We start from the raw sequence: 26,587 nt of genomic DNA, 5'->3' as shown, positions 1-26,587 counted from the left end.
TTTAACATTCCTTATTCAAGTGTAATCATCTCTTTAGAAGGGGAAAACAGTGATAGGACTTGTTGAACCAGAATTACTATCAAAACTCAAAAAGCTGACCATATTCATTTAGCCACAAGCCAATCTTATTCAAATCAGGACAGAAATACTACATCATCCATTCATGATCTGAATTCTAGTATATGAGATCAATTTAAATATGGTACACATAAAAAGTCATGAGACATTTGTTTCATAATAAATAAGGCAGTGGCCAACTATTACTCATTAGTAGCTTTTTTGAGATAAGCTATCAAGTCTGCCCTTTCTCCCTTCTTCTTAATGCCAGTGAAGATCACTTTTCTTTCAGGGATGTACTTCTTAGGATTCTCCAAATACACCATCAGCATCTCCTCTCCCCAAGTGATGCCTCTGTTCTTGTTGGCATCTGTGTAAGAGAATCCCACAGGCTGACCTGTCTTTCGTCCAGACAGACCATGGAGATTTGGCCCAGTCTTGTGCTTGCCTCCCTTTTCCACAGTATGGCACTGGGCACACTTCTGAACAAAAATCTTCTTGCCCTTCTCAACATCATCCATTTTTAAATCATTCTTTCGACGTGCACGACTAAGAGGTTCCCACTCACAAGCCGAACGTCCTGCTCTCTCGATTCTTTTTTTTTTTTTTTTGCAGTACGCGGGCCTCTCACCGTTGCGGCCTCTCCCGTTGCGGAGCACAGGCTCCGGACGCGCAGGCTTGGTGGCCATGGCTCACGGGCCCAGCCACTCCACGGCATGTGGGACCTCCCAGACTGGGGCACGAACCTGTGTCCCCTGCATCAGCAGGCAGACTCTCAACCACTGCGCCACCAGGGAAGCCCTCGATTCTTCTTTTTAAATGCAGCGCTGTGCTAAGTAAGCAGTTGTTGGCAGCTTCTGTGACAGTGTCTCCAGCTGAGTCATAGGACTGCCCTGCTGCTGGCCTCTGAACTCAATATTCCTGATCTTTGCTTCTCCTAGTTTAGCAGCTCCCTTCCTTATCCCTAGCACTGAGGCTTTAGTATGCATTTATTCTTTCATTCATTCACTCATTCATTCCATTAATTTTCGATGGTTTGCTACAGTGCCAAACACTGTCGCTGCCACCAGGGACTTTATGGTCTAATAGGCTTTAAAATAATATCTGTGGGACTTCCTGGTGGTGCAGTGGTTAAGAATCCGCCTGCCAATGCAGGGGACACGGGTTCGAGCCCTAGTCCGGGAAGATCCCATATGCCGCGGAACAACTAAGCCTGTGTGCCACAACTACTGAGCCTGTGCTCTAGAGCCCATGAGCCACAATTACTGAGCCTGCGTGCCACAACTACTGAAGCCCATGCGCCTAGAGCCCGTGCTCCGCAACAAGAGAAGCCACTGCGGTGAGAAGCCCGTGCACCACAACGAAGACCCAACACAGCCAAAAATAAATAAATTAAAAAAAAATCCGCCTGCCAATGCAGAGGACACGGGTTCGAGCCCTGGTCCAGGAAGATCCCACATGCTGCGGAGCAACTAAGACCATGCGCTATAACTACTGAGCCTGCGCTCTAGAGCCCATGAGCCACAACTACTGAGCCCGTGAGCCACAACTACTGAAGCCCATGTGCCTAGAGCCTGTGCTTCGCAACAAGAGAAGCCACCGCAATGAGAAGCCCACACACTGCAATGAAGAGTAGCCCCTGCTCTCCACAACTAGAGAAAACCCGTGCGCAACAACGACGACCCAATGCAGCCATAAATAAATAAATAAATAAATAAATAATATCTGTATGCGATGTATATATGTATATACACAACGGAATAGTATTCAGCCACAAGAAAGAAGGAAATCCTGTGTGCGACAACATGGATGGACCTTGAAGGCATTATGCTCAGTGAAATAAGTCAGCGAAAGACAAGTACTATATGATCTCACTTATATGTAGAATCTAAAAAAAGCTGAACTCAGAGACGAGAATGGTGGACGGGGGAAAGGGGGATGTTGGTCAAAGGGTACAAACTTCCAGATATTAGATGAACAAGCTCTGGGGATCTAAGGTACAGCATGGTGATTATAGCTAATGATACTGTATCATATACTTGAAAGTTGCTACCAGAGTAGATCTGAAATGTTCTTACCAGGAAAAAGAAGTAGGAATTATGCGATGTGATGCAGGTGTAAGGTGTGATGCAGGTGTACGGTATGGTGGTAATCACTTGCTAGTGTATCAGATCAACACTTTGTACACCTTAAACTCACATAATGTTATATGTCAACTATATCTCAATAAAGCTGAAAAAAAATAGTTTCTGTATACGGCACCTACCATGAACCAAGCATATGCTAGGCATTTTATATGTAACTAAATTATTTTTCATAAGAGTTCAGCAAAGTACTTGATAGCTCCCCTCCCTTTTTAAAACAAAGGAAGAATTAAGGTTAAATAAATTGCAGCATTTGCTTCCTACTGCCCTGCAATCACATTTCCGGAGGCAGCATTGTCAGGACTTCTTGCTGACAGCTGTCCTTGCTCCCTTTGCTCACAGGAGTGTGTGTAAAGGCCACTTCCTCATGACCTCTGTGACTGTCCTGTCGTACAGCTCAAGTCAGTTTGCTCCCTGAATAGCTCAACATCTTGGTTAAAGAAATTTCTCTCAGAATGGAGACTGGACTCTCAGATCCCTGAGGATGTTGAACCTGTGGGGGAATGGGGAGGCTGAGTGGTGCACTCCTAGTAGAGTAGCCTAAGGAGAGACTGATGAAACAGTGTTGAATCACGGTTATGGAGAAAATTACTGTTTCAGGTCTTTTTCTCATTGCTTTGCAAACTGACCTCCCCTGAGCAGTTTGCGGGAGTAGGGGTCATTTTTGGCATTTCAGTATTCCTCCCTGATGCTGGGAAGCCGTGTGTGTGTGTGTGTGTGTGTGTGTGTGTGTGTGTGTGTAAAAAATATAGGTAATCTCAAATGCACAATTCTGAGGGCTGATACCAAGTCTTGGATGTCAGGTTTACAAGCGCTTGACGCAAAAGCTTCTAGAAGGATGGTATGTGAGGTACCCTGCTGATTGGCTGTGACAGGTAAATTCATGCATTTTGGAGTTGGAGCGGTTTCTGGTTTAGATTACCCTGGCTAAGCAAGACCCACCCTCGGACACTACCAAAACCAAGTCAGCTCAGCTTCTGTTTTTATCCAGAAGCCTCACAACCCTGTCCTTGCTGGTCCTGACCCAGCTTCTATCTCCCCACCTCTCCCAAAGGCCGTCTAGCAAACTACCAGCTAGCTCTTTTCTGCCTCTCTTTGCCTTCCCGGGAAACCAACTGCTCTGAAAGCCACTCCACAGCCCCTCCAGGTGGTGGCGTTTATTCTCAAACCTCATCTCACCTTCCTCCGGCCAGGGAGTTGGGGTTTGGGTCCTCTCTGTACCACTCCCAGATTATTCTCCACCCCCTTCGAAGAAAATCTTGCCCATTTTAGGTTCATGCCATTCTATATCACCTTCACCCCCTACTTTGTGTTCTGCTGACTTCCCCATCACTCCCTGTGGAAGGGGATGCCAGTTGTTCCCCGATATCTGATTCCCTTTTCTAGAAATAGGACCCTCCAGTATTTTAGCAGGGGTTGTGGCTGCTCAAAATAAAGATGACATCTCTCAGTGTCCCTTACAGCTGTGACTAAATTCTGTTTTGTGTTTGGCCATGCCACATGGCATGTGAGATCTTAGTTCCCTGACCAGGGACTGAACCTGTGACCCCTGCAGTAGAAGCATGGAGTCATAACCACTGGACTACCAGGGAATTCCCTGTGACTAAATTCTGATTGGTAGGAGAGAAAATGATGTATACAACTTCTACGTGTTCTTAAAGGAAGGGGTGCAACCTGAACCTTTTTCCAATGACTTCCTCCATTCTACCTCGGCCATGGAATTTTGTCATCACCCAGATGGGCTTCATTTCCACACTCACTCAAGCACCCTACCTCTGACCATAACCTCCCTTCCTTCCATCATGCATCTTCCTCTTCAGTACTCGGATCTCAAAGTCATCAGGACCTCCAGCTCAATCACATCTTTGCCCCAATCCATTTCTTCTCTCTTTTTCCCTCCTTATCCAACTTCCAGTAACAGCTTTTCCGGTGCCCTTCAACTTGACCCAGTATCTTTTCATCATTCCCATTTGACAAAATCCCAACCCATCAGCTTTCCCAGAGAAAGCCAGACAACAGGGCAGATTGTCCCATTAGAAATTCAGCATTACCCACCTATGGGGGAAGCGGGGAATCGGAATGAGAAACAGAGACCAAAGGTAATAAGAGAGGGCACCCAAGTGGAGCAATGATAATAATGTACCATGAACAGAAGGAGTATGGTGACCTCAGCTCACTACACCCGAGGTCTGAAACAAGACCATTAACAATGTCCAAACCTAAGTCTTGTCTTTTTTGGGGGTCTCATCAGTCAACAGCTCTCTGACCAAATTCTTTGTTAGACACTGGAGGCCCCTACGGTAGCATCACACACCTCCTTTTCTAGCCCAAGTCACTGTTGTAATTTCTTTTTCAGCATTGCAATCTTTTGTTGTTGTTGTTTTGTTCTGGTGTTGTGTTTTTTTTTACCATTGCAATCTTAACATTGAACGATGTGTTTCTTTGCTCAACGAGTCCTCTCCTCAGTAGAGTGTAAACTCCATGAGGGCAGGAACTCCATTTCTGCCCTCCACTGTATCCTACCACCTAGCATGGTGCCTGTCACCTACAAGGTGCTCAGTAAATATATGTTGAACAAATGAATAAATGTGAATGTTAAAGTTAGTAAAGGTTGATACACATTTTTTTCCTTAATAGAAGAGTGAACTTAGTGAACTGGGCTTATGGGTGGCTTTGCTTTGCAAGTCCTCAAGCATTTCCCTTTTTTTACTTCATTCCTCCAGTCATTCAAAGTTACAAGCTCTGTCCTCATGTCAAATGAAGGACGGTGTATGCATGTGTTGGAGCGGGGCGGGGTGGGGCGTGGAGAGACAGGGAGAACCAGTAAGTCTTGTCTCTGTCTTAACACCTGCCTGGCAGCCAACAGGGCCTTCAATTTCACAGAAAAAGACACGGCACTGAACTGAGCATGCGTTCATCCCTTTCAGCCTGATATGTGCTGGAAGAAGGGCTCCAGGAGGGCCGGGCACAGAGATGGGTACGTGTGTGCAGGGGTCCGGATGGGACCCCTGGAGAAGGCCACTTTCTCCAGAGCGGCTCCCAGCCTCTCTAACAGGCCAGCGCACCCCTGGGCGGCCCTCCAAATAGCACCTGGGTCACCCCGCCCAAACCCAGGTGTGGACAACAGGGGTAGAAAGGAAAAAAGGAGGTGGACACCAGACAGTTGCGAGCCTGTGGGAGGGGGGTGTCCCCCAAAGCAGCTGAGCCTTCAGAGGCCCCAGGGTCCCACAAGCTGTATTTATTTCCCCAGCACCTGCTGCATTCAAGACCCTGGGGCGGAAATCAAAGAAATCCTCAGCCTGTCATTAGACATTTGGGAGCAGCAAACAGCCAGATGGTGGAGCCTCGGGCACTGCTGCGGTGGGGCCTGGGTTAGAGACCTGTCTTGGGCTTCAGGAAAGACCTTCCTATGTGAGCAGTCCACTAGGAGTGCGGCGACTGTGGGCCATTTTCTCCCAGGACGGGTGGCTTTGTGCAGCTTCATCTGTCTGCTCAGGCTGGAGGAGAAGCCCGTGGCTAGAGAATGGGACAAAGGGTGTGAAACAGGGAGCCCCACCCCATCTGTCACTCAGGTAAGAAAACTGTCAAGGGCCTCCTCCCTGGGCAGGTGCACACACAGTGGGAGAGGGCCGTGAAGCAGACAATTTCAATGAAACATCTTTGAGAGGAAGCTCAGGGTACAGGTGGGAGCTCACAGCAGGGGATGCAGCCCAGACTCTCTGGATCAGGGAAGGGTTCCCAGGATTAGCTGACACCTGAGGGATGACTAGCGGCTGGTCACGGGAGAGGGGAGGGAGGGAAAGCCGAAGATATTTGCAAAGCCTCAGAGGCGAGCAATAAAGCGAGTTAAGGAACTGAACAAAGATGAGTCTGTCTGGAACATTAAGTACAATGGGAAACAGAACAGGCACAGTTAAGGGCCTAACAGAGCATGTCAAGGAATGCGGATTTTATCCTAAGAGCAATGGGAAACCACCCAAATGGGTTTATATTAGGGAGAGACATGATCACTCCAGCTGCAGAGGAAGAAGACAGGAGAGGATGTGGGGAGTCCCATAAGAGGGCTTTGCACGCTCCAGACAGAAATAGTGCTGGCCAGGACTAGGGTGGCGGCCGTGGAGATGGAGAGGGATGAAAGGACTCAAGAGATGTCAGGAGGGACTTCCCTGGTGGCGCAGTGGTTCAGAATCTGCCTGCCAATGCAGGGGACACGGGTTCGAGCCCTGGTCCAGGAAGATCCCACATGCCACAGAGAAACTGAGCCCGTGCGCTGCAACTGCTGAGCCGGTGCTCTAGAGCCCTTGAGCCACAACTCCTGAAGCCCACGCGCCTAGAGCCCGTGCTCCACAACAAGAGAAGCCACAGCAATGAGAAGCCTGCGCACCGCAACAAAGAGTAGCCCCCGCTCGCCGCAACTAGAGAAAGCCCACGTGCAGCAACGAAGACCCAATGCAGCCAAAAATAAGTAAATGTATTAAAAAAAAAAAAAAGATGTCAGGAGGTAGAATCACCAGGCACTGGATGTGAAGAGAGGAGAGAGAGGAGCTGATGATGAAGCCCAGACTTTTTGCTTGGACCACTGGGTAGGTGATAATTTCATTAACTGTGATAGGAACACGGGAGATGGCACATGTATGGGAGGAAGATGATGTGCTCTGCTTAGGACGTGTTGAGTTTGAGTTGTCGGTGGGACACAAAAATGGAGGTGTCCCCCAGGTAGTCAGAAGAGACCTGGGATGGAGATGAAGGTTTGGGAGGCACTGGTCTGTGCGTGGGGAAGGTGATCTGGGAGGAGTGAGTAGAGCCTGGTAACCCAACATTGAAGGGTTGGCAGCAAAAGAGGAGGCTGAGAAGGAAGGGCACCACTAACCTTACAGTCTAACCAGCTGAGTGGCTTCCCACTGCCCAAGTCACTGGAGCATCCTGGGATGCCCCTGGGAAGGTATCCAGGGCAACAGAAGGGACTAGGGAGTCAGCCTGTTCTCCTCACCACTGAGTCCTAGCTCTGCTGACCCCACCTTCACAATGAGGCAAACCCTTCTCTCCCCTAGATCCTTTCCCAACGTAGTACAGACAGCCCTCCCCACTCCCAAACACCTCACCTGCAGAAGGTTACAAGGAAATGGCTTGGCTAAACAAAGCAGGTGAAAAGAGCTAAATTATGTGGCACTTGGGAGGCTGCGGCCCCGTGGACTCCCAATGGCTCCTTATAGGAGGTTCCAAGGGAAGGAACAGGGGGCATCCCCACTGGGTTAAGGACACAAAGATCCTGGCCTGGGTCACAGCCTGAGGAAACTTCTCCTTACCCTTGAGGATGTGATGGGCACCCCCCTCTCCATGAGGACCCATCAGATTATGAAGCGCAGTGATGGGACCAACCCCCAAGCCCCTCACCCCCACCTCCCTCAGACTCTAAGCAGGTCACCAGGGGGATGTCCACCACCACACACCTCCTCTCCCATCTGACCACGTCCAAGTTGCCTCCTCCTCCCACTTCTGGAATAAATGCTGAGAAACAGGTGTGAGATGCAGGAGGGCAGGTTAAGGAGGCAACACTGGGAGTTGCCAGAACTTTGTCAGAAGAATACGTAACTCGTTCTGAGGGTGGTGGGGACGTGTGTAGCTCACTGGCTCCAGACACAGGGGCCTTATGAAGAAATGGTACAGAGCTCTGACATACGGCTCAGTCATCCCTGCTTTGCTGGCCAATGAGAATCCCACAGTGAAAAGCGATGCATAGCAGAATTCCACTGTTGGCGAGTGGGGGACAAAGGGTAAGGTGCCCAAATTGTGACCTGGGGGCAAGAACAGAAGCCCTCTCTCCTCTTTGCCCTATCCACAATCAAACGCTTCATCAGAAGCCCTGTTTTTGTCACTGGTGTCTCCGTTCTTCTTGGCAAAGTCTCCATCTTTGAACCTGTTCTTTCTGCTCCGTACTTTGTGGATCATCCATATCATTACTGCCCTTGCTTTTTGCTTATCTGGCTTCATCTCCTCCTCTCCCACCTCTACCAGCTTAGTGCAGACCCTCATCACCCCAAACTTGGGATATTACAATGACCTCTTCTATTTCACCCCTAACTGGTCTAACACCAACTGGATGTACTATAATACAATTCTGGTATATATACACACACACACACACAATTACCAACTGTGTATATGTGTGTGTATATATATATATATATATATATATATATATATACACACACAGACATATATATATACACACACAACACACACATACATATATATATACACACCAATATATGTATATACATATACCAAATTTTTTATGTTCAGATCCACTTTTATTAAAATTATTTGGCAATTCTGGCAGCAGTATAAAGTCTTTGACCACTGGACACATTAGCCATGAGTTTATAATTTTGGTTTGTTGTGGGTTTGGGCACATGTACTTTTCTAAATCTTCTGCCCTTCATTTCATCACCAAATGGCAAAGTGCCTTAAGTTTCTCTATCTGAAATACCCTATTATTTATAGAACAGGAATTTGTAAAATAAGATTGAAAAAATAAAATGCACAGATTCAAAAAATTCTCTTCAAATATCAAAAACGTACAAAGTATATTGAAGACATCTACGTTTAGTCCAATATATGTGTGTATATATATATATATATACCAATTTACACACACACACACACAGTTTTTAAAGGTTACACTCCATTTACAATTTTGTTTTTTAATTTTGATAACTGTATTTAAGTAGTTTAATTTTCTTTGTATTCCTATATATTTTATTTTTTTATAATGGTTATATTTTCCTGTACATATTATCCTTGTTGCTTATCCATTTAATTAAATTAATTTATTTATTTTTGGCCACGCAGCATGTGGGATCTTAATTCCAAGACCAGGAATTGAACCCACACCCCCTGCAGTGGAAGCGCGTAGTCTTAACTACTGGACCGCCAGGGAGGTCCCCTATATATTTTATCTTATGAATTTAAGAACATTATTCTGAGTAGGAGGGGTCCATGGGCTTCACCATACTGCCAAGGGGGTGCATGGAAACAAAAAAGTTAAAAACCCTGCTTGGTAGAAATATATATTGTCCTTACTCTTCCCAAAGGGATGCTTGACTTTGTGCAATGAGTTACCTCTCTGGTCCGAGTCCATCACTTCCACCGCTTGGTGCCCTCAAAGGTGATGGGGTGGGGGTGGGGTGGGGGCTCTGAGACAACTGTCCCCGAAGCAAAAAAACTGCATCAACTGCATGCAGGGCATTGGAAGAGGGGAAGTCCCAGGGGTACAGAATCAATCAGTTGCAGGCCTACTTCAAACCAGTGAGTTGAGAGCTGGACACACCCTCACACCCTCTTGAGAAAAGTAGCTTCGGGCCATCTCAGCCTTCTGAGATCTCTCCCATGATACTGGTCATCCTAGCCACAGCCAGCTGGACAAGGAAGGGATCTCATCCGTGTCTAGCTCGTGGCCAGGCAGGAGAGCTAGCCAAATGGGTACTTTCAGATTGGATGGTGACTAACTGACCCAATTTGATCCTGTCTCTTGGGAAGTTTGAACTTGAACACGCAGGGGGAGTCAGCGGTTGGGAAGGCCAGAAGAAGTGACAGACACAGAGAAAAAGGTGAAAGGTGAGGGAGAGGAAAGTGGAGTCAAGAGCAGGAACTTGCCAAGTTAAGGTTTCCTTCCACGCCACTCTCCCAGAGGAGGTCCCGCCCTGCACCTCTGTCACTTCCTGGAGGTCTGCTTCCTACCATCTGGAAGAGCCCACCTAACCTGTGCCCCAAGGGCTCCAGAATGGTGGAGGGCCAGGCATCCCGAGATGCACAAGAGGCTCACAGCAGAGCATGACGCCTAACGTGCCAGAGACCAAAAGTGAGGAAGCTGGGGAGATTCTCCTCAGTGTCCCGAATCTAATCTGACCTCCTCCTGGCCCATGAATAGGCCCCCACCCCTTGTGCCTGGTGCCAGGGCCCTGTTAATTTCTATGTCCTTGCAGGTCCCTTTCCAAGGGCTCCCTACCTGCTTGACTGCTCACCAAGCAGCCAGAGCCAGTATTGCCAGTGGGGGCCAAGTGGGAGCAGAAGGCAAGCCAGCAGAAATGGGGAGGGAGGGATAGAGAGGTACATCACCCCCTACGTGAGGGAGGCGGCATGGGGTTGACCCCTGTGACCTGGCTCCCTTGGTTCCCCATGTCCAGGCGCCTTCTCTCCCTTGGGGGTCTGTAACACACCCCTCTTCTTTCTAATTGCTCATGGATCAAACTTAGCCCACTCTCTTTGCCCCGAAACAGATTCAATTCAACTACATCCGTACTTCCTTTACTCCTAACAATGTTTTAGAGTTGAGGAAATGAGGCTCCGAGAGAAGTCTGATGCTGGCTGTCAGAAGTGAGGGGTCCACGCTCCTCAGCACACCCTGACCGTGGCCAACCCTCCAGCCTCACAGCTCCCTGCCATCCATTCCCCAGGGCACCCTCGCCAAACTAATATACATACACTCCCCAAAACATGGCCCTCTCATTTCCAAGTCTTTGCTCCCAACGTTCCCCTTGGCTAGAATACCCCTAGGTTGCTCTGGTGAATTCTGAGTCAACCTTTAAGACTCAGAGTGTCCTCTACTGTTCATTGTATACTCCTGGTGAGGCAGGGGCTCTGTCCTAATAGCCTATATCTCCAGCCTTTTGCTTAAGGCCTGGTAAGGTGAGGGACCAAAGAATATGTGCCCCTTGGCCCCAGTGTCACAAAATTATTACGGTCCAGAGGTATGATCGGCACTTGGAACCCAGTGGGTAGACAGGCTGGGACCTGGGACCTTTTGCTGCAGTGCTGCAATGCTTCCACCTGGACACACCTCTCCTCCAGCAACCAAATACAAAGAAACGGTATGGGACTAAAAATAACTATGTGTGCATGCACAGTTGGGGTAAATTCTGGACAAAAGATACAAAGAGACCAAAAAACCCAACTGCCACTTTTGAGGAGCCTGGAGCAAAAGCAGGGGGTGGCAGGGCCTTGGCTTCTATGACTTCATCTAGACTAACTGTGGCATACCCTGCCTTTCGGTTTCCCATTTCTAGAAAACTGCTCCCGTCAGTAAACCATTCGACCTTAGGGCTGTCAAGAGGCTCATCTAGAAGATCAGGCCTGCTGGAGTAAGTTTGTTCTCTGGTCTCTATACACTGGTGCAGTAAGTCTCCACTCTCCACTGCTGGAAGCAGAGTTGCTGGGTTCAGGGTTTGGCACACCTTTAAGGTAATGTCGGGGGTGTCCATTAGGAGGGACAGATATCTTGTTAACCTTCCTCTAGTCAACCAATGATGTCCTTTGACCTCCAGCACAGACTGTACCTGATGAGGGGTCAACACATCTAAGTTGTAAGGCCAACTGGCCCGAGGCAGGGGAACGCAATCAGATTCACAGGTTGCATCAGACTGAAACTCTCCGGACCACCCAGTTCCAGGAACTGACCTGGGGACCTTCCACCCGGCCCAGCCTTCCCGCCTTTCGAGGGGCGGGACTAACGGTCCCAAGACTGATGCAACCGGCACCAGATATTGCCACGATACCCGAAGAGACCACCAAATAAGGAATACCCTGCGCCCTCCCAGATTCACCACACCCCTTTCCCTTCTTCCCCTATAAAATCTTGCCCAACCCTCGCCCGGGTGCGACTTCTCTGGCCCCTTTCTCTTGGACCAGTGAACCTCGCCCGGGAGCGCCCCCTAATAAAGCTCACTTAAAGCTTTCCTCTGTTTCGCGATGCCGTTTGTTAAGATCCGACCTTACATAAGTGTTGTCCCAGGGTGAGCTTGGAAGCCTCATTAGCCAACAGGGCTGCAGCTGCTACTGCCCGCAGGCAGCTTGGCCATCCCAGGCCCACTGAGTCCAGTTGTTTTGAAAAGAAAGCCACTGGTCTCTGATCTGGTCCCAGCTTTTGGGTCAGGACTCCTGGTGCTCTCCCTGAACGTATAGGGTGAAGGGCTTGTCCAAACGTGGAAGCCCCCGTGCTGGTACTCTGATCAACTCAGGCTTTAGAGTCTCAACGGCCTGCTGGCGGTCCTTATTCCATTGAAGGCATTCCCTTTCTCCTCCCTTTAGAGCGTCATATAGAGGTTTTGCCACAAGGCCGTAATTTGGAATCCAGGTACGACAGAACCCAGCCATCCGGAGAAAGTCTCGGAGCTGCCTCTTTGTGGTTGGAGACGGTAATGCACTAATTGCTATTTTTCGATCTATGGCCAGGACTCATGCCCCTGGGGTCAAAACAAATCCTAAATATTGAACCCCTTGCTATGGGATCTGAGCCTTGGTTGGAGAGACTTTATATCCTCTTTTTGCCAGAAAATTTAGGACCCTAACAGTATTTTGATCTGAATCTTGTTTGGTCTCACTACTTATCAGTAACTCATCAACATATTGTAACAGAGTTCCCTTCTCAAGGCTCAGTTCCTTCAGTTCCCTTGCAACGCATTTCCAGAAAGATGGGGGCTGTCCCGAAAACCCTGCGGACGCACCATCCATGTATACTGGGTAACCTCCAGGGGGTCAGGGTCCCTCCATTCAAAGGCAAAAACGTATTGAGAGTCTGAGTGTAGGGGAATACAGAAAAATGCATATTTGAGGTCCAAAACAGAGAAATACTGGGCGCTCCCTGACACCTGGGTGAGGAGGGTGTATGTATGGGTTTGGCACCAGAGGGTGAATAGGGATGACTCCCACATTCATGACTGTTGCACAAACCGACACTCCCTGAAGGGGAGGATCAGGGTGGTGCAAGGCGATTGGCAGGGCCTAATGAGTTCGTGTTTTAGGTTGGATTCCCCTCAGGGCCTCAGGCTTTAAAGGATATTATCTCTTCCAGGGGTATTTTTCCCCAGGCCTTAACCTTATTTTTATTTGGGGAACACATTTTGCCCTTCCTGGCACCGAGGTATCCCAAACTGCAGGATCTACTTGTTCTCTAATTTCTTGAGGGATGTCTCGGGGAATATTTTTTTTTTTTTTTTTTTTTTTTTTTTTGTGGTATGCGGGCCTCTCACTGTTGTGGTCTCTCCCGTTGCGGAGCACAGGCTCCAGACGCGCAGGCTCAGTGGCCATGGCTCACGGGCCTAGCCTCTCCGCGGCATGTGGGATTTTCCCGGACCGGGGCACGAACCCGTGTCCCCTGCATCGGCAGGCGGACTCTCAACCACTGCGCCACCAGGGAAGCCCTCGGGGAATATTTTGATGCCCAACAGGTGGGTCATCTGGGGCTACTAATAGATGCACTCTCTGTTCGAATTCTTCACCTCCTTGGACTTCACCCTGTCCTAAGAATACACTAGCTTCTAACTTATTTAGCAAATCTCTCCTGAGGAGAGGGACAGGGCGTTCTGGCATGTATAAAAATGAGTAATAATAACGGACCCGATTCCGCAGGCAAGGGGAGACGTAAATCGCCTTACCTTTAGCTGTCCATCAACTCCTGTCACAGTACAGTCATGGTTGGAGAAGGGGCCGGCTGGCCAAGTCAGAACAGAGCAGGCAGCTCCAGTGTCTACAAGAAATTCAGTTCTCCTACCTGCCACATGGAGGGTGACCCGAGGCTCCACTGGAGAAATGAGGATGGATCGAGCGGGATCTGGAGCTGGGCAGGCGATCGGGCTGTCAGTCAGTGTGTGGGAATTTCTCATCTGAGACATTGGCAAGGAACTGGGGCCAATCGGGTTTGCCCCTCGGGCGTCCCACAGGAGGGCGCTCAGGGCATTCCCCCTTCCAGTGCCCCTCCTTCAGACAAAAGGCACACTGGTTTGGGCCCAGGTGGTTTCTTGGTGGTCTGTCCCGCCTTCTTGTCCTTCCAGGGTCCCCTTGAGGTGGTGGGTGAATCAGAGTAGCCAAAAGCTGCGTTTTCTTTATTAGCCTCTTATCCTTATTGGCCTCCTCCGTTAAGTCTCAGTTGTTATAGACCTTGAAGGCCTCCTCTACCAGGGTTGACAATGGGATTTGGGGCCCAGCCTCAAGCTTTTGTAATTTTTTCCGGATATCAGGAGTAGCCTGGGTGATAAAATGCATGGCCGACAGTGTCCTCCCTTCGGCAGACTCAGGGTCTGTACTGGTGTCCTTCCTGAATGCCTCTGTCAACCGGCTCAGGAAGACTGCCAGGTTTTCATCTTTTTCCTGTGCAACCTCTCAGACCTTATCATAATTTACAGGCTTCACCATACACCTTTTCATTCCTTCTGATAAACGAGTAATATAATGTTTCATCCTAGCCTGGCCTACACGGTATTCATAGTCCCAGTGTGGGTCATGTTCTGGGATTGCATCCCCATCCACCTGATAAATCTGGTGGTGTGGATTGGTGGCCAGTAGGCCATCTGTGTGTTCCCTGGACTTCCTCAGTATACGCTCCTTTTCATCCGGGGTACAACAGTGGGCCAGAATAGCCATGATGTATTTGGGGAGTCTGTCAAAAATTTTTTAAAGTTTTAAAACACTGGTTGGATAGGATCATATGTTGCTGTGAACCAATATTGATTCCTTGAGCCAAGGTAGGGAAAAAAATCAAAAGTAAATATAGATAATTTAAAGGCACAGGAACTCACACGATCTGTTCTCAAAAGCAGCATTCCAGGACAACTTTGTTCTCTTATGAGAGACACAAACCAAATCCAGTCTTGCATCAGCCTGATCTTCATAGTCTATCTACCTAATTAAATTTAATCCAACCTTAGAAAATCCTGATCACATACAAAATTCTTTTCTCACTGTTCCTGTTCCGCAAACCTTCTGAGGCCATACTCTGTCCCGTATTCTTTTCCCATTCAGAAATAGCCAGCTCTAGTGATACAGGCTGCAACATGGGACCCTTTGCTGCAGTGCTGCAGTGCTTGCACCTGGACACACGTCTCCTCCAGCAACAAAATACAAAGAAATTGTATAGGACTAAAAATACTGCACGCATGCACAGTCGGGGCAAATCCTGGATAAAAGATACAAAGAGACCATAAAACCCAACTGCCCCTCTTGAAGAGCCCAGAGCAAAACCAGGGTACTGCGCATGCCTCCTGCACACACCACCTAAGGGGTGGTAAAACCACCAAAGCCCCCCCTCCGGCCTGACCCCTGGACACACCCCTACCCTCACCCACATAAAGAACAAGTTCACCACCCCCTCAGGGAGCCGGCAAGCAAGGGAAACTGTTGTTTGCTCTCACTTCCCCCTGCTGCAGCAGGGGCCCCAATAAAGCCTTGCCTGAATTTCTTGTCTGGCCTCTGATCAATTTCTATTAATTAAGGAGGCCAAGAACCCTGGTCAGTAACAGGATGGCCTCAGGATGAGAATCACTCTTGCTCAGTTTTTGGATTGGAAGTAGATGACATCTAGAACCCCTGAGGGTATGGGTGGTCCCCTGGGTTCCAAAATTCACCCTGTTGGGTTTATTCAATCACTCAACAGTACATCATGGGTCTGTTATGCTCTAAACACTCTTCCAGGTGCTGGGGATCAAAGATGAATGGAGCAATTAGCTGGGAGGATACACTTGAGCTGAAACTTTAAGAACACTCAAAATCTATTAAAAAAACAGTTTATTCTGTGCTTTCGTCCAGGCCTGTGTGTGAGGGGTGGGCCACGCCTCCCTCCCCACCCCTCCATCCCCTCGCCTCACCTCAGTTTCCAAGGCGAAGATTTGAAGGGAGTCACATGTATAATCCCCGGTTTGGGTCTTGCTTTCAGGAAGGCGTGAGGCCTGAATCCTAACCCGGCCCCGCACACCTGGCCCCACTGTTCCCCTAATTCCATGCATCCGGGAATTAGCGAACTGGCTGGCAGCTCATTCCCTGTCAAGAGGCCCGGGAAAGTGATATGGGAGACCCTGAAACTATCCCCACCAACTCAGGAGACCCCAAAGATATCGGTCCCTTGGACGAGCAACGGCCCCTAAGGAGGGTCTCAGGCAACACTCTTAGAAAGTGCGACCCCTTTAGAAGGGGGAGACCGGCGGGCGCGGGTGAGGGACCACGAGAGTGTCACAAGTCCTAAACCGAAGTCTCAGCTCCTAGCGGACCCCGCGGTCCCGCCCCGCGCCCTTCTAAGAGCTTGGCTTCCGGGAGGAGCTACGCTGGGGCACCGCCCCCCAAGGCGCGGGCGCCAATTGGCCAGCGTGATCGCGGGGCGGGGCCAAATCCTAAAAGGTCAGGAGCAGAGGAAGACCTGAAGGGGGCCGGGGCTGCTGCGAAACGGAGGTGATGCCAAGTGGCCCCATGTGGGTTTCTTTTAACTCTTTAATGCCCATACCCTAGTCTCAGGCCCATGGAGCCTACGCGAGACTACCCACTGTTCGGGGGCGCCTTCTCCGCCACTCTCCCTCCGGGGGCCATCGACGTAAGGTAAGAAGGCCCGGGTGCCAAAGGAGGCTGACCAGGTGGGTTGCGGAAGTAGCCGGGGTCAACCAGGGCCTGCCTCGCCTCTCTTCAGCGACCTCCGACCGGTCCCGGACAATCAAGAAGTTTTCTGTCATCGCGTGACAGACCAGAGCCTGATCGTGGAACTTCTGGAGCTGCAGGCCCACGTGCAGGGCGAAGAGGCGGCGCGGTGAGGGAGGCGGGCCCGCGGCTGGCCAATGGGAGGACCAGAGCCGAAGGAGTGGGCGGGGCCTGTGGCGGGAGGGTTAATGTGGGCAATGAAAACTCCAAGGGTAACACCACATCACCAGAAATGAGCGAAGTTTAGGATGAGATGCTTGTAAGGGGCAGTGAGAAATGCCCCTCCCTGACCCTGCTCCCCCAACTCCAGGTACCATTTTGAGGACGTTGGCGGGGTGCAGGAGGCTAGGGCTGTGCAAGTGGAGGCTGTGCAGCCCCTCCTTTTGGAGAACCTGGCCCTGAGGGGCTGCTGTCAAGAAGCCTGGATCCTCTCTGGCAAGCAGCAGGTAGCTAAAGAAAACCAGCAGGTGAGGGCCAGGGGAGTGTGAGACGTCTTGGAGGGGTGAAGGGGGTGGCTCTAGGGAATCAGGTAAGCATCCTGACTCTGATCACTTTAGGTAGCAAAGTATGTGACAATGTACCAGGCCTTGCTGCGGCTGCCCCAGTACCAGACTGATTTCCTGCTCACCTTCAATCAGCCCCCGTAAGGAGAACAGAAAGGGCACATGGCTCATGACTGGGTCCCCAGGAGAACTGGCTCGGAGGGGCAGAGTAGGGAGACTGGCTGGTGGGGTCCTCCAAGGAAGTGGGAGTGGGCCAGGGGTTTGGGGTCACAGATAACCAGGTCCTCTGGGAAACAGGAAATGGGAATTTACAAGCCCAAGGCCCGGATGATGTTCTCTCTCTATCTCTTCCCCACCCCAAGCCCTGAGAATAGGTCATCTCTTGGCCCTGAAAATCTGTCACTTCCGCCCTGGAGCCTGGGTGACTTTGAACAGTTGGTGACCAGTCTGACCCTTCACGATCCCAACATCTTTGGTCCCCAGTAAGGAGGCTGAAATGCTGCATGCTGCTTTTGAAGACTTGGGGCCTCTGTTCTGCAAGGGGATCAAAGGGTTGGATATATTCCCCTAATTCCTTCCCAGTGCATAAACATAAGACACCTCCTCTCTGCAGAAATAAACTTGCTTTATAACCAATATAATCTGTGCCTTTGAATCTAACAGAACACCTGGGTCCCCCCAATTCCCTTTGGTCTTGGACAGTGGAGTTTAAAATTGTGCATGGGATCAGAAGGGACCCAAGGCCGGCAGTGGAGGAAGGGAGGACATACACTTTGCAGTGACTGGTTCAGCCCTGAGAGAGGGGTGTGAAATTCACAGGGGTACAGGTAGGGAAGGTTTAAAGCGACACCCAAGGAAGGGAGGGAAACGATCCCTTGTAGTGATTCAACCCTGAGAAAACAGATGGGGAGTGGGGTTGGTGGTCCCCCTCTGATGGATGAAAGATCATCTGGTCAGAAGTCACCAGGTCATAACAATGGAGTCAGAAGAGTCCAAGGAGTGCCGACTTGGTGGAGTGTTGGAAGAGTGGCTGTTGTTATTTGGTATACATGTAGTAGAGTGTGCGCAGCTGGTCCCAGAAGAAGAGGGAGAGGATGGTGTGGGGGCCGAGGCGGAAGTAGGAGGCACCTATACCCTTGTACATGCCCCAAATGCCCTCTATCCGAGCTGTCTGCAGCAGAGCATCCAGCAAGCCCCGGTACATGAGGCCCTGAAAGGTTGAAGAGGAAGAGCAGAGTTTGTCAGAGCCCACCAGGGGCCTCACCTCAGCAGGCTGCATTTTAGGCTTTCTACCTGCACCCACAATCTGCTTCCCTCACCCCATGGCTTTCCCTGCCTGCCTGCACACCAGAGCACTCCCTTACCTTGCCCTGAGCATCTGTGGGCTGGTTGTAGAGCCTTGTGCTGACCACATCAAAGGGTGTCATGGCCAGGACCACCGCAATGCCACTCACCATGGCGGCCACCAGAGCCACCTTCCAGCTCTGGGGTGGAAATATCTAAGGGGGGTAGGGAGGAAGAGCTCTGTCAGTCAGCCAATCAGTCAGCCCCTCGGAAAGCCCAGGCCCTGCACTGGGGGTACAGTGGAGAGCTGGTAACTCAAGGAGCTTCCACTCCACCGGTGATAACACTGTGAAGGTGGAAGAGCAGAAGGCCCTGAGGACTCAGGTACACCTGGGAGGAAGTGACGACAGAACTGTGGGAAGGTTGTAAAGAGACAGTGATCCCCCCAAGCCCTCCTGCCGCTCCCTCACATTGAATGTTGGCACTGTCCCTCTTCAAGCTGAGCCCACTTCAGCTTGCCCTCCCCCTGCCCACATTCCCAGGGTGGCCCCGCCCCTTTCCCAGGCAGTACCTCCTGCTGGGTCACGAGGTCCTTGGTGGACGAGAAGGTGCACAGCTGGGTGGAGGAACCGACGATAACTCGGGGCAGGCCGCCCAGGGCCCCACGCCACAACCCCACCAGACCATGTTTCTGGCCAATCTTGATTAACGCCTGAAACATGCCCTGGTTGGGGGGGGGCAGAGAAAAGACCATGGGGGTGGTGTTCAGTCACCCAGGCATCAGGGACTGCCACCCCTTAACAGTGCCAAGTATGGGTCCATAAAAGGCACCTGATGTCTAGACAACCAGTGCCATGTGGGCTTAGAGCATGAATGTGGCCCTCACTTGCCACCCCAGAACAGGGCAGGGTATATGCAAATGAGGACATTAGCAGGTCAGGAGAATGGGGCAAGAGAAATAGGTGCAGAAGCTAGAGGAACAGGGAACATGGGGATAAGAGGGTCTGGGTGGACTCCAGGGGCAGAGTAGGGCTGAACTGATGGGCTGGGCAGAGCCGTGGCTGGGTTGCAGCTGTTGGGTGCAGGCAGAAACCTGGGGGAAAATGGAAGAGAATGGGCAGGGATGCCAGTGGGTTGGAAAACCCTCACCTGATGGTTATACTGGTGCCCCACAGCAATTTCTGTGGCCGCCTGTGCCTGTAGGTGTGTCTTCACCTGGAGACGAGAGAGTATCACAGCCTATGGTCCAGCGGCCAGCCCCCCACCTCAGACAGCCAAATGCCTGACCCCTTCACACTTCCTCTGCGGTGTTCAGAAATGAATATCCTTCTAATCTGACAATTATTGTTGTTCCCACTTAATAAATTGGGCGTGAGACTGTGTCCCTTGGCTCCAGTCCCGGGGGATGGCTCTCCTAGCGCTGCAAGACCCCCTCTACATCCTTCTTCCCTTGGGGGAAGGGGCGGGGATGGAGAGGTTGGAGAATGGCAACAATTCCTCAGACTGTTCATGTTAGGCAAGACCTGGTGTCCAGCCTCTCATGCCAGCTCCTACTCCCAGACCGGCAGACAGGATCTTCAGCCACCATCATGACCAGGCTCCCCATCAGACTCTGGGGCAGGTTGTGAGAGGTCATCGGCAAAACTTGCTCTCTGGCCCCCAAGCCCTGTGGGGGGCATGTGTCCAGCTGACTTTGGAGAAGTCACTGTCCCTGAATCTCATACCCTGGGAGGGATACCAGACTGCCTCTCCTTCTACAGAACTCATTGCCTCCCAACGTCTTTCCAGAAAGGGCGCTAAGCAGGGCCAAGTCCTAGCAACAAGCAGCTGTGGTGACCTTGAGCTAGTCACTTCCCCTTTCTGGGCCTCAGGTTCCTGACCCTTCACCGATAGCAGATTAACTCAAAGGGGCAGACTGTGGGATAGTAATTCTGTAATGCCCAGGACTTCCCCGGATCTCCACGCTCAATGATGTATGTTAACCAAATTCCTCACCCTCCCCTACACAAATCCACTTCCAACCTCAATATCAGGTTGTGAAGGCCCAGGCACCCACCCTACACCAAAGGTCTGCCCTGAAGGCCCCAAGCAAGACCCTTCTTCTCACCATGTAGATGGGGCTCCCCAGGTAGGCTCCCATGACCCCAGCCAGGGCCCCAGCTGCTGCGCTGCGGACAGGGCTCAGGGTGCCTTCAGCCGTGTGCAGGCAGCCCCCAGCTTCAGCCAGCCCGTAGGTGCCCAGCCGGACTCCGTTCATCAGGAACTGGTATAAGAGGGCAGGGGCCAGGCCCTTCTGCAGGGCTGCCAGGCCGTCCACCTTGCCGATGGTGATGAAGGCATGGAAGACGTTTCGGTAGTGTCGTCGGTAGGTCCCGGGGGCCTGCAATTCTCCCTGCAGCTGCATCCTGGTCTTCACCACCTCCAGGGGATTGGTGAACAAACAGGCCCCGCAGGCTGCCAGGCCGCTCATTAAGAAGTCCATGGTGGGACAGCAGTAGCAGGAACTGGCCCAGGGGCAAGAAAGTTAAAATGAGCTTCAGAAACGGAGTCAGAAAATCAGGGGAAAGCCTCAGTTCTAGCAGTCCAGGCTGCAGGAGGTAGAAATGCAGAAGTCTGGAGTCAAGAGTGTCAGGGTCAAATATCAAGAGGTCAAGGGTTAGCTGGAATTTGGGGGTCAGGAGATGGCAAAGAGAGAAGAAATATGAGTTTAGGAGAGTCTGGCGAGAAGGTTATGACAGGAACTTGTTAATCAAGGGATTTGAGGTCAAGGAGGGGCAGAAGCCAGGAGGGCGGCAGGTGGGATGCTGAGGATGGCCGGCTATGGGGGCCGGGAGTAGGTGAGGGAAACGCGGAGCTGGGAGACCGGAGCCAGGGAGGAAGGAAAAAGAAAATCAGCAGGAAAAAGAAAATCCAGGAGAAGATCCAGTGGCGTCCCCGGACAGCAACGAGGTCTGGATCGGGGAAGGAAGTCGAGGCTCCGGCCGGGTATGAGCGCCCTCAGGCAGCTGCCGGAGCCCGCAGCAGCTTCACCCCAGGGAGCCTGCGGAGGCCGGGCCGCCACACTCCAATCACTGGAGAGCGACGCCCAATGGGGAGCCTTAGCCGAGAGCCTCAGCCAATCAGCGCCGAGCCGGCTCTGCGGCCAATGGGAGGTGCTCTCGGCGACCCGGCCTCCGGAATCCGCAGAGAGGCGATTGGAATTAACTCTCCCCACCCCGGTACCAGTGCCTGGGCTGCGGACTCGGAGTGCTGGGAGGGGTCCCCGGGGAGCAGCGGTTTTATCACTGGCGGGGAGGAGAGGTTGGACCCTGGGTTACTGGACGGGCGCAGAGGCCGAGTACGGAGGCAGCGGGCCCTCATCTGCATGTTTTGGGCTGTTGCTCTTGCGGGCGGAGGGCTCCCCTCCTTCGCCTTGTATCCCGGGTCATCGCCGGGTGGGGTTGCCAAACTGTAGGTCCACTCCCTTCTCGGTTCAGGCGCCAGGAGAGCCCGGAAACTGCGGCTCTTCCCGCGAGGCAGGTGGGACACACCTGCTGGACGGGACAGATCTCCTTAGGCTTGGTAAAATATTTGTAGGTTCCAGCGCGGGGGTGTGGTGGCTGCGGGAGCGGAGGAAGGGGTCCCGAAGGATGGCGACGGAACATAGTCACATCCCTACGCTCTTTTGATCCTCACAGCAAACCAGGGAGAAGACCAGACAGGCTAAGTAAGACGGGATTTTGATCCCTGGGCTTAGGTTACACAGGGCCAGCAAGTGGTGGGAGAGGTCCTGAGACTCTGGACTCCCTCCTGTCCTAGTTCGTGAGCCTGGTAATGGTTAATTACGCAAGAACTTCTGAGGAAAGAGACTAGGGAAGCTAGCTGGGAAGGGGTTGAGGGGGGAAGGCTTGGAGAAAGGTGGCAGGAGGATAGGGGATGTCTTCTGGGGCGGGAGGAGGAGGCAAGGGGGCACAGCTCTGTGTGAGGCAGCCACCAAACTTAGACTCAGAGGCCTTTGGAGTTCCAGTTTGGGTCTTCCTGCTTACCAGCTGGACAGCCTTGGGCAAGCTACTTAACATCTCAGAGCCTCCTTTGTAAAATGGGAATGATAATTATTTATTGCACAAACCTGAGTGAAAGTGTTGCATTTTCTCTAGATTCTCAATTATCAGTCTCCCTGTGCCCGTGCGTATCCTGTTCCCACTGCCGGTGAAAGTCCTTGCACCCTTATTTTGGTGACCTCCAAATCACTCTTCATCTTGAGCTTCATCTCCTGATCCTTGAAGCTTTTTAGCCACTTCCATCCTGCTTTGCTCCTCAGGCATTTACCCTTGTTTCTCATTTGATTAGTAGTTGTTTACTCTGAGTCCTCCAGTACTCTGGGAGTTCTTGGATGCCCCCGGGGCTGGGGGGCTGAGTCTGGGTCTTATCTCCCCAGTGTACTGCTAAATCATTGAGCCTCTGGGTTAGGCAGGAGGGGTGGAGCATATAACGGGGCTTCTCAGGAGAGGCTCTGAAAGGGTCCCCTGAAAATTTCCAAGGAATGCTCCCCAAATGCCTCCACCTGCTGGCTGGGATTGACACCCAGAAAACTGAATTCATCTCTTGGTGAGTGTCGAGCCAAAAGACACAACCAAGCCAAAGAGCGGGAGAAGGAAGGATTTGTAAGTAAGTAAGGAGAACACAGGGGATCTTTCCCAAAGCAGTGTCTCCCGAACAGCAAAACTGGAGACGTTTTAAGCTAAGGATACATGCATATTAGTGAATGGGTTTGGGTGGTGTATGCTTATTCGTGAAGGGGATTGAGCAGAAGAGGAATCAGCATAGAATAGGGGCGAAGGTTGCTAGAGTCCAAGCTTTAGTTGATTGAAGTCTCAAGCATCTGAAGAAGGTTAACATCATTAGGTTCCCACCAGTCTGCGTGTTAGCCCCTAATTACTTACCAACCTCCACCTGCATGGGGGACCTTGGTTCCAGTAGAACTAAAAAGATCAGATTGTTATGCATATCCCTTGAGGAGGACCTAGGACTCTGTTTTATCGCTGAATTGTTGCTTCTTGAATGCTTTTCCTTTGTTCCTGCATTCTTTTGTTCTCCTAAGATCATTAATTACTGAGACCTGTTCTAGGCCAAGCATTGTGGCCAGGCTGAGATCACAAAATGGCTTAGGCCTAAAATGGCTTCTCTTATGTCAAGAAAGCCATGCGGGGTTCTCTTTCTCCGGGACCCTCTACCCTATCTGCTTATAGGATGAGAGTTCATCATTGTTTTAATCTTTGAGTTTATACCAGTGATTCTCAAAGTGCCGTCCCTGGAGCAACAGCAGCAGCACCTGGAGACTTTTAATAGAAATGCAGATTCTCTAGGCCCATCCTAGACCTCCTGCACTGAAGGTGGGGGCCTGACAGGGGCTTAACAAACCATCTAGGTTATTCTGATATGTGCTAAAGTTTTAGAACCACTGCTGAAGCCTTTCATTTTTAATATCCAGATGCCCTACAGATAGACAACTTTTAAAGTGTTATTTTTAAAAAATAAGCTTAATTTTAATTTTTTTAAAAAATATTTATTTATTTTTGGCTGTGTTGGGTGTTCGTTGCTGTGCGCGGGCTTTCTCTAGTTGCGGCGAGCAGGGGCTACTCTTTGTTGTTTCGGTGGCTTCTCTTGTTGCGGAGCATGGGCACTAGACGTGCGGGATCCAGTAGCTGTGGCACATGGGCTCAGTAGTTATGGCTCTTGGGCTCTAGAGCACAGGCTCAGTAGTTGTGGCTCACGGGCCTAGCTGCTCCATGGATGTGGGATCTTCCCGGGCCAGGGTTCGAACCCATGTCCCCTGCATTGGCAGGTGGATTCTTAATCACTGCGCCACCAGGGAAGCCCTTTTTCCTGTTTTTTTTTTTAACTGGGTTGTTTATTGTTGAGTTTGAGTTATTTGTGTATATTGGATAACAGTCCTTTATCAGATAAGTGTTTTGCAAATATTTACTCCCAGTCTATGACTTGTCTTTTCATTCTCTTAATAGTGTCTTTTACAGAGCAGAAGTTTTTAATTATAATAAAGTCTAACATCAATTTTTTTCTTTCATGGATCATGTTTTTGGTGTTGTATCTAAAAACTTATTCCCAAACCCAAAGTCACCTAGATTATCTCCTATACTCTTAGAAATTTCATAGTTTTGTATTTTACATTTAGGTCTATGATCTTTTTTGAGTGTGAATGATGTCTGTGTCTTTTTTACATATGGATATCAGTTGTTCCAGGAAGTTTTGTTGAAAATACTACCCTTTCTCCATTGAATTGCTTTTGCTCCTTTGTCAAAAATAGGTTGACTCAGGGAATAGAGCCAATATTTTATCATAACTATAAATGGAATATAATCTATAAAAATTTTGAATCACTATGTTGTACACCCAAAACTAAATCAACTATACCTCAATTTTTTAAAAATTGAAAAAATATCAGTTGACTGTATTTGTGTTGGCCCATTTCCATTGATCTATGTGTCTGTTTTTTGACCAATACCATGCTGTGTTGATTATCATAGGCTATTATCATTTTATTTCCCCCTGGGTATGAATGTCCTGAGACACGTGTGAGAGGAGTGGAGGGGAAGCACAAAGATGGCCCCAGGTCTGAGAGAGGGGGTGAAACCACAGAGAGGGGAGAGTGAACGATGCAGAGGCCTGGAAGGCACGGAGCTGTGCCTCTTCTGCACCTCTACCTGCGGTGGCCTATACATCCATAGCTTCATATTGGCTGCCAGGCCCCACACCTGAAGTGCTCACACTCCACCTGGTGGCAGTTGGACAGAATCCTCTATCCTCACATAGATTAGAACCTGCACGGATTCCCAGAGCAGGCCAGCGTTTCCTCACTGCCCGCTTCCTGATTTATCCCACACCACAGGCAGGCTACCTACCCCTAATAGCTTTCTAGACAGAAAAGAGGGCCTAGGTGTTTTGTACTCCGTGAAGGATTCTACTGGAGTTCAATGTCCTGGCCCTATCAGAGGCCAGTGGGACTCAGCACTTCTTTCATCACTCCTCTCCCATTGGAAGGGATTTTTTTGCATGAATTAAGCTTTGTCCCTGCTTGTGTCACACGCTCACCCCTGAGCCAATCTCAGTAGCTAGGGAAGAGGAAATGTGCTGACTGGCTGCTTCTGGGCCATACATTCCCCCCAGAATGGGCCATGTGGACCTAGAATGATGGAAGGGCGGGTCCCCAAGAGAAAACTAGGTGCTGGTACCAGAAGGGGGTGATGGGTGGGGAACTGGTTAAAACTCTTGCCACCCACTCCTCCGCCTGCTCAGAAACCTCAGTGCCTGTTCTGCCCTGTCTGGTTGCCTGTGGGGTGGCCTCTACATGTTCCTCTAGCCTCATACTCCTCTTTTCATATCAGCTAAGCTTCCCTTTCACAGTTCTCCAGATGGGCCTACTCTCCTCTTCACTGTTTCTCTACTGCCATGGTCTCCCCAGATGGTCACCCATGCCTTGTCTCTTGGCATGGCCAAACTTTACCTGATTTTCCTAACAACCAGGTGAGTGACGTAAGGAGGACTGAAGGAGGGTCAAAGCCACCTGATGTGGAGGTAAAGGGGTGAGATAGAAAGACCTAAGGACTCCTCCAACCTTCCAACAGAGAATCTTTGGGCAAAATCAAGACCAACCACCTTGAAGCTTCTGGGGCTACTTTGTTAATCATTTTTATTTTTTAAAATGTTTATTTATTTTTTTGGCTGCACCTCACAGCTTGCAGGATCTCAGTTCCCCAACCAGGGATTGAACCCAGGCCACGGCAGTGCAAGCCCGGAATCCTAACCACTAGGCCACCAGGGAACTCCCCTTAATCATTTTTACATTGAAAGTATTTCGTTTTGTTTTTCACAAAGATGTTTACTGCAGCATTAATTGTAATGCCAAAAACTGGAAGCTGCCCAAATGCCCTGCACTCGAGAATGAATTACAGCGTTTAAGATTCTTTCAACAGTAAGTGACAGAAGCTCAGCTCAAACTAGCTTAAGCACAAAAGGGAATTCAGTGGCTCCGGAAACTGAGCAGTCCAAGGGGCTTAAATGATGTCAGGCCCCCTCCATCTCTTGGTTCTGCTTCCCTCCGGTGTGGGGCTCATTTTCTCTCACTATTGACTAGTTTCCTCCATTGTG

General features: G+C 50.4%; 3 protein-coding genes across 7 annotated transcripts; 1 reads left to right on the top strand and 2 right to left on the bottom strand.

Annotated features, from left to right (window-relative positions):
• Positions 1-260: 260 nt before the first annotated feature.
• LOC307068413 (cytochrome c-like) lies at positions 261-1,121 on the bottom strand (the record flags this gene model as incomplete). The annotated part of the gene is made up of 1 exon (XM_079726255.1): positions 261-1,121. Exon 1 carries the CDS (start codon positions 744-746, stop codon positions 261-263), a length of 486 nt encoding a protein of 161 aa, XP_079582381.1. The 5' UTR covers positions 747-1,121.
• A 15,352-nt stretch (positions 1,122-16,473) lies between these two features.
• Positions 16,474-17,766, top strand: RANGRF (RAN guanine nucleotide release factor; the record flags this gene model as incomplete). 4 transcript variants are annotated; one of them, XM_079725351.1, is made up of 5 exons in its annotated part: positions 16,474-16,559; positions 16,648-16,764; positions 16,966-17,122; positions 17,213-17,298; positions 17,521-17,766. In XM_079725351.1, 5 exons carry the CDS (start codon positions 16,483-16,485, stop codon positions 17,642-17,644), a joined length of 561 nt encoding a protein of 186 aa, XP_079581477.1. In that variant the 3' UTR covers positions 17,645-17,766. The 4 variants fall into 4 exon arrangements, with proteins under 4 accessions (XP_079581477.1, XP_079581476.1, XP_079581475.1 ...); XM_079725350.1 differs by having other exon boundaries at positions 16,483-16,559; positions 16,966-17,101; positions 17,533-17,766; XM_079725349.1 differs by having other exon boundaries at positions 16,483-16,559; positions 17,222-17,298; positions 17,533-17,766.
• A 428-nt stretch (positions 17,767-18,194) lies between these two features.
• SLC25A35 (solute carrier family 25 member 35) lies at positions 18,195-20,924 on the bottom strand (the record flags this gene model as incomplete). 2 transcript variants are annotated; one of them, XM_079725346.1, is made up of 5 exons in its annotated part: positions 18,195-18,368; positions 18,523-18,657; positions 19,014-19,166; positions 19,592-19,657; positions 20,550-20,924. In XM_079725346.1, the coding sequence occupies 5 exons, from the start codon at positions 20,922-20,924 to the stop codon at positions 18,195-18,197; spliced, it is 903 nt and encodes a 300-aa protein (XP_079581472.1). The 2 variants fall into 2 exon arrangements, with proteins under 2 accessions (XP_079581472.1, XP_079581473.1); XM_079725347.1 differs by lacking the exon at positions 19,592-19,657.
• Between the last annotated feature and the right edge of the window lie 5,663 nt (positions 20,925-26,587).

The sequence above is a fragment of the Hyperoodon ampullatus genome, assembly GCF_949752795.1.
Source record: "Hyperoodon ampullatus genome assembly, chromosome: 19".
NCBI classification, from domain to species: Eukaryota; Metazoa; Chordata; class Mammalia; order Artiodactyla; family Ziphiidae; genus Hyperoodon; species Hyperoodon ampullatus.
This window is presented reverse-complemented; position numbering and strand designations above follow the sequence as displayed.